General features: G+C 30.7%; 1 protein-coding gene across 1 annotated transcript; it reads left to right on the top strand.

The window, feature by feature from the left end:
* Nucleotides 1-3,603: 3,603 nt before the first annotated feature.
* LOC126666633 (IQ domain-containing protein IQM2) lies at nt 3,604-6,991 on the top strand. The gene is made up of 8 exons (XM_050359463.2): nt 3,604-3,777; nt 4,223-4,730; nt 4,821-5,001; nt 5,100-5,188; nt 5,271-5,358; nt 5,447-5,677; nt 5,905-6,006; nt 6,120-6,991. The coding sequence occupies exons 2-8, from the start codon at nt 4,267-4,269 to the stop codon at nt 6,777-6,779; spliced, it is 1,815 nt and encodes a 604-aa protein (XP_050215420.1). The 5' UTR covers nt 3,604-3,777; nt 4,223-4,266; the 3' UTR covers nt 6,780-6,991.
* Nucleotides 6,992-7,405: the final 414 nt, after the last annotated feature.

The raw sequence follows: 7,405 nt of genomic DNA, 5'->3' as shown, positions 1-7,405 counted from the left end.
CACCCAGAGCAACCAAATCGCGCATATTCAGTTATCCAGACCAACTGAATGGAACAACGAAGATTTTGAGAATAAAAAGGGCTACAGCTATCCAGAACATCCGAATGGAGCATCGGAAACTGTATACCATTCAAACAATATAGTATTCCAATACGTTTGTTGAGAAGCGATGTTAATAGTCGAGAAGCGATGTTAATATTCGAATGTGCATCAACTATCATGGAAACTGTAGATCGGTCTGTCAAAATGAATGAGGAAAGATCCAATTTAAATCTAACTTTTGGAGAATACCATACCATATGCTTCTAGCAAAACCACAATGAATTAAAATATGGTCTTGCGATTTCATTATACCACAAAGAATGCATAAAGAGTTGTCCACATGAATAATATATCACTTTGCCAAAATATCTAGCGACAGAACTCTATTGTCCAAATCAAATAAAAAACATAATACGAGGAGGAGTTGTAGAATTCCAAACTTGAGAAAACGGAGCTGCATTAGAGTGTTCACATTAATACTTGAATTTATTTGCCTTAACCTTCTATATTCAATTTCCAACTAATGTAACCAATTTTCTCTTGAAACTTCAAACTTTTCATTTAGTATTTCGTTAGAGTACTTTTCAAGAAAAAAAATTAAAAATTCTTAGGTCGTTTATGGATGTGGACACAATTAAATGAAGATCAATTCTCTAACACGACCACATTATACATTTTTATTGGAATTCCGCAAACTCAAGGAAATATTATATTTAGTAAAAAATTATTTAATGAATTTAAAGAATTTAATATTTATTAAATTATAGAGAAACAATTATGATTATATAACAATCTTGGATTAGTTTATACTAAAAATAAATTAAGGGATTGAATTGGCATTTATTTTAAAATTAAGTCTTTTAATGATATTTGAACATTCGGTAGAAGTAAAAAATGTTAAACAATTTAAAACTCAGAATAAAAAAATTATTTTTAAAAAGAATTATATAAAGTAATAACCAATAACTTTAATTGTTAATGTTATAGTCTATCCGTCTATTTTTGTTTTTCCATTTTTCATTTTACACAGCTTGAAAATATATTAAATATATAGATATTTTTTATACCTCTAATTATATTTCTCGATAATTAAAATATCAAGATTAAATTTTTAATTATCATAAAAAAAATATTACATATAACTTGTAATTATATTAGATATTAATCTATGTACCAAATTTGTTAGTGATAAGGGCAAAAGAGAAAAATATATTCCACAATACAATATTCATTTTGAAATATGAAAAAAAACATAAAAAGGAACAACTAAAATAGGACAGAAAAATGGTAATTATCTCATATTTTTATTACCTTATTTGTTAAAAAAAAAAAGCTTGCAAGTTAAGCTACGTTAAGAATTACTTGGAGGTGGGGCGTTAGAAGAAGTCCAATGACATAAGGTGTGGCGATTGTGAACAACAACAAGAACAAGAACTAGAACTAGAACAAGTCAATTCAATTCTTCAATTTATTTTCCTTAACGATATATTACTATAATTTAATTACTTTGACTTGCTTTTGTTATGGATTGCGACATATCCTTGCAAAAGACGCAAAAATTTATGTACGACTTCCATTAATTTTTCTTCAATAAAGTTATATATTAACTATTCATCAACAATATGTTATAAAAATTACTTCCTCCGTTCTTTTTAAATTGTCCATTTAGCCAATATTGCACCTACCAAGATAGTGCTTCTTTTGTCTTAATTTATAAAGAAATATACTACTAATATAGCCCTATTAGTTAATAAATGTCTTTTAAATTAAAACATAGAGTCCTTTATTAGAGATGGATAAACTTGAAAGATAAGTATAGTTAATATCACATGAGATTTTTAAATGGACAACTATTTATAGACAAATAAAAAAAAAACGGGGGGAGTATGTTCTAAAAGTAATTTTATCAACTCTATGGAAATATCCTCACCAAAACAAATTATAATAAAAATTTCTTCTCTCAAAAAATGAGGAAAATTTAATAATATGTGTTAGATTTTGAGTTTGATTTTTAATATATTATTTAAAATATAACAAAATTTAGATAAAAGATATGTCTAATATTTATCTCAAATAAACATAAAATGAACAACTTTAAATTTGAACATTAATTAGAGTTTTTTTTTTCTCATCAAGATAGAGATACGTAGAATAACTATTTTTTGAGACAAACATACAAAACTCACACTCGCTAATTTAGGGGTTTTCTTGGCACATACTAAACAATTTCAGCTCAACCAACTTTTTTCTAACTACTTAGACATAAAAACATAATAAATTTAGTATTATTTTTTTGGGGAGAGGAAGCCTTTGTAGGAGAAATTAAATTCACGATCTAATAGTCTCCTGTCTAGCGCGTATACCATTTGAATTATAGCTCATTGGTAAAATAAACTTATTATTTAAAAATATATTAAAATATTTTTCAATTAATTTATATAAATATTTTTAACAAACATAATATAATAATTAAAAATTTATATTCTAATTTAAGAGAAGTAATCACTTAAAACCCCCTCACCTTTAACCCCTTTTTAAATATACCTGACGTAAAAATTTCTCTAATTCTATCTTAATTTGCCTTTTCATGTTTCAATTGTACCTAAAGTATTAAATTGACCTCTTTTTATTTGGATAAAAGTCCAAGATAAATCTTTATTTTTAACCTATTTTCTAATTAGACCCTAATGTTATTTATGATATAAAAAAAGCTTCGTCTTCATTAAATTCAATAATTAATAATAATAATTTTTTTTTACTAACTCAGATCTTGGTTTTTTTTTGAAGTGGCGGAGGTGTGTTTTATTAATTTTTAATTTTATTAATTTATAAATGTGTTTAAAAAGCGGAGGTGGATTTTATGAAATAATAATATTCATTTGTGTTAAATTAAATATTTATTATTGTTTTTAAAATTGATTTTGTTTTGTGAAAATGATATTTTTTACGGTTTTTGATTTTAAAAAGTTATTGGTAATTAATATATAACCCAGACGACCCAGTATGTCTTCTTCATCTGGAGAAGACGAGTCTGATCCTTTTAAGAACTTGTCGAAAGAACAGCGGAGCGGCAGGTGTGTGTTTGTCCGTTGGAGCCGCTGCTGTGGCAACGTGGAGAAGACAAAGTTAATGGTGCGATGGTGGAATAGCTGCAGCTAAAAAAGAAGGTTTGATTAAGAAAAAGAGTTTTCTATATCTTACTTTAACCCTTCATTTTGAAAAATATTAAAAATATTTTTAAATCTCTTTTTAATAAATCTGACTCCGTTAACTATTTCATTTAAAAGAAAAAATTATTTTCGCGATCTAAAAATAATAGAGGGCTAATTATTCTGTTGTGAAAATATAAGTGCTAGATTGTTTTTAAATAATTTAAGTGTTTAAGTATATTTTTGGACAAACAACAATTTTATTTTATTTTTACCTTTTGTCAACGTAAAAACAATTGTTTTTTTTAGAAGTATGTAAAAAACAATTTTGAAATGACAGCTTCCCACCAATAGTCCATTCCACGTGGTCGGAAAAATACACTCGCTTTCTCTCTTCAGTCTCTCTCTTTTTCTATAAATATAAAGTGAATGAATGGCATTTTAGTTTTTGTAATCCAATCTCAACAAAACAGAAATTCAGATTATCTCAATAACTGAAAATTTGTTTCATAATCCAAACCAAACCCTGCCCTGTAAAACCGGATTTTCTTCCCATTCTTGGGATATTTCAGCTCCACAATTCAAGGTAAAATCAGGATGTTTTTCTTGTTTTTTACTCACTTTCATTTTTTTTTTCGTTATATTGTTCTCTTCAATCAGAATTTTTTTTTTAAAAAAAGAACCGACAATAATGGTAAAAATGCTGCTTCTTTTCATTTTTGCCTTTGATAATCAAGAATTTGGTTTTTTGTTTATGGGTTTTTTAGATCAATTTCTATTATAAAATGGGTTCTTTATTTATTACATTGGATAGGTTGTCATCAAATGTTCATTTCTGGGGTTTTTTTTAATATTATAATGGATCTTTTGGTTAAATATTTAAAAAGATTCTGCAATGGTTTTGTTTTCCTCGTATTAATTTGAAAAATGTAGTGACAAGAGTTTCCATTAGTTAATTTGTTGTAATAAAATGTAATGAATCATTAAACTTGACATTGACTTGTGTTCTGCATCTTTGTTATGTTCTGCAGGAATTCAGATCATATAGGTTGATACAAACCCAAATCTTTGTCGAATGGGAATACTTTTTTCGTTCCCATTTGCCGAATGTGGTGGTTGTGAAAATGCAATTGAATCTATAACCGTCAAATCTATTACCTTTGGAGAGCATGAAGTGAAAACTCCTGCTCGATCCGTTAGTTTCCGTAGTCAGGATTTGGAGCCCTTGATATTGAAATCTTTAGGTTCCGGAAAAATGATGGTCGAAAAATCTGTTAGTTTTAAAGGAGGAGAATTAGAAAATAGAATGTTGATGCAGAGAGATCCTTTGTCAAATAAAGAAAAGGATGCTACATCAGTTAGTGTTAGTCCAAGTGAATTTCGAAGCTTAATTAAAGATGTAGAAATGATCGAAAAATCGCATATTTTCGATCCGTCATACCCGAAACACGAAGCAGCAGTGAAATTACAGAAAGTGTACAAAAGCTTTAGAACCAGAAGAAAGTTAGCGGATTGTGCAGTTCTTGTTGAGCAGAGCTGGTATGTATTTTTCGGAATCCAATGCTTTCGTTTTTTATAATAGTTTGAGAACGATCTATATTTTTCTGATGCAATTATGGGTTATTACAGGTGGAAACTCTTAGATTTTGCCGAACTCAAACACAGTTCAATATCATTCTTTGATATCGAAAAACACGAAACTGCTATGTCACGTTGGTCGAGAGCAAGAACAAGAGCTGCCAAGGTTGGGAAAGGTTTATCAAAGAACGACAAAGCTCGAAAACTTGCTTTACAACATTGGCTTGAAGCAGTAAGTACATTGAAATTGATACCCAAACAAATATGTTTATCATTTTTTATTTCCTCTTATTAACATGAATCCTAAAATGTATTTTGTTGCAATCATAGATTGATCCACGCCATCGCTACGGACACAATCTACACTTCTATTATTGCAGATGGCTTCATTCGATGAGCAGAGAACCTTTCTTTTATTGGTAATTCCCTTTGCTTGAACCCTTTTGGTTAACCAATTAAAATTTGAATGTGAACTTACATAAACTATGTCTTAAACCACAGGCTAGATATAGGAGAAGGCAAAGAAATAAACCTTGAAAAATGCCCTCGGCCAAAACTTCAACAGCAGTGCATCAAGTACCTTGGTCCGGTAAGTTCTCATTAACTTGTCGAAACAATCAGTTAATGTTATTTTCTAAGTTTAGTGTTTAATTGAAAGATTTGTTTTACTTTTACAGATCGAAAGGATGTGCTATGAAGTTATTGTGGAAGATGGGAAATTTATTTACAAGCAGACGGGCGAGTTTGTGCAAACGACTACAGATGCCAAGTGGATCTTTGTTCTTAGTACATCAATGACTTTATATGTCGGCCAGAAAAATAAAGGAAAATTTCAGCATTCTAGCTTCTTGGCTGGAGGAGTCACAATAGCTGCTGGTAGATTAATCATCGAAAGTGGCATTCTTAAGGTATTGATCTAACATCGTATCTTATGCTGAATAGAAACGGAAATGCTGAAATGAAAAAATTGAATATGATTCTTTTTATGAGAATATGTTATAATATAATAACATTTAGTAGTTTCAAAAGGGTTTTCGGCTGTATGATTCTTTTTATTTGCAATTTTGTTTTGATCACCTCCTACTGAAGTTATGATGGTCTGTTAATGATGATTTTGTTTTGAATTTTGGATCAGGCGGTTTGGCCTCACAGCGGACATTATCGGCCTACAGAAGAAAATTTCAAAGACTTCCTTTCATTCCTCCGACAAAACAATGTGGATCTTACTAATGTACAGGTAACTATAAAAAAAGATTACTTTGTCCGTTTTAATCCTCAAGGCACTGAAACATAGATGCAAAAATTGAGATATCATAGGCTGACAAACTTTATTTTTATCCGCTGTTTCAGACAACTCCAGTCGACGAGGAAGATGGATCTGATAAGATAAGAAGCAGCAGACATTTGAGAAACCATTCTTCCGAAGAGGACTTGATGCAAACAATGAATGATTTTGAGATTGAAGAAATTAATGCTGAAAACTTAGCACAAGACGAGTCTGATGATGCGGTACTGAAAGCGCGAAAGCCGGGACGGCTTGAAATTCCGAAAACAGATGAATTGCTTCAGACCATAGAGAGTGAAAATCAGACGGCTGGACTAAGTGGAAATAATGCGTCTGCAGATAAATATGATCAAGATCAGGAAGATAATGAAGTCGAAAACATTCCGGAAGAAGCAATTCTTCAAAGGATCAATTCAAAGAAAGGAACAGAGACATTTCAATTAGGTAGGCAGTTGTCTTGTAAATGGACGACAGGAGCAGGACCACGGATCGGTTGCGTTAGAGACTATCCGTCGCAGCTTCAGTTTCGAGCTTTGGAGCAAGTGAACTTGTCTCCAAGAAGGATCTTTCATTCGAGGAGCATCGGAACATTCAGCCAAAGTATTTCGAGTGCGATGGGGGAAACAATTGCTTCACCACTACTTGAAAAGGGGAGTTTGATGCAAAGAAGCCTTCCGCATTCGATAACGCAGGGCTGGAACGACATTAATGGCAGCAGTAGATAAAGTGTGAATTAGACAGAGATCAGTTAGTTTCTAACTTTATTTAAATTCTTTCATGTGAATAGTAAAGATGATATAGAGATTCTTTGCCATTCTTTCTTTTTACCTTGTCAAATTCATTTATTCATTTCTTTTCTGTTTTCATTATGAGATGAAATTTGTAAAATCATGGGGTGTTTAGACCCATTTATACGAATCAAATTCTTTTATTTAAACCATTGATTGTGACAATCATATGAATGTGACAGCATGTCTAACCATTTAATGATAAGACATTGTCGGTTCTTACTGTTCAATAGATTATGCATAACTAATTTATTCTCATTGAAACGATGAAGTGATTTCTCTAGCTAAAACAAATTTCATAAAGAAATAAATAGTCCTATAGATCAAAATACATTTGATCAACATATAAAAATATGCAAATGAGCCAAAATGCTCATTAGGCGGATCAAATTACAAATGCTACTAATTTTTTCATATTAATTCTAACATGAAAACCGCCTCCGACCCCACCACCACCCTCCTCTGATCCCGCAATCGCTCTCCTCCGACCCTTCAATCGCCTTTATCAAGACAAACTCGATCATGGGAAAACAAAGCCATATTCGTCTTTCAAACCTAGATTC

The sequence above is a fragment of the Mercurialis annua genome, linkage group LG2 (assembly GCF_937616625.2).
Source record: "Mercurialis annua linkage group LG2, ddMerAnnu1.2, whole genome shotgun sequence".
Classification (NCBI taxonomy): Eukaryota; Viridiplantae; Streptophyta; class Magnoliopsida; order Malpighiales; family Euphorbiaceae; genus Mercurialis; species Mercurialis annua.
This window is presented reverse-complemented; position numbering and strand designations above follow the sequence as displayed.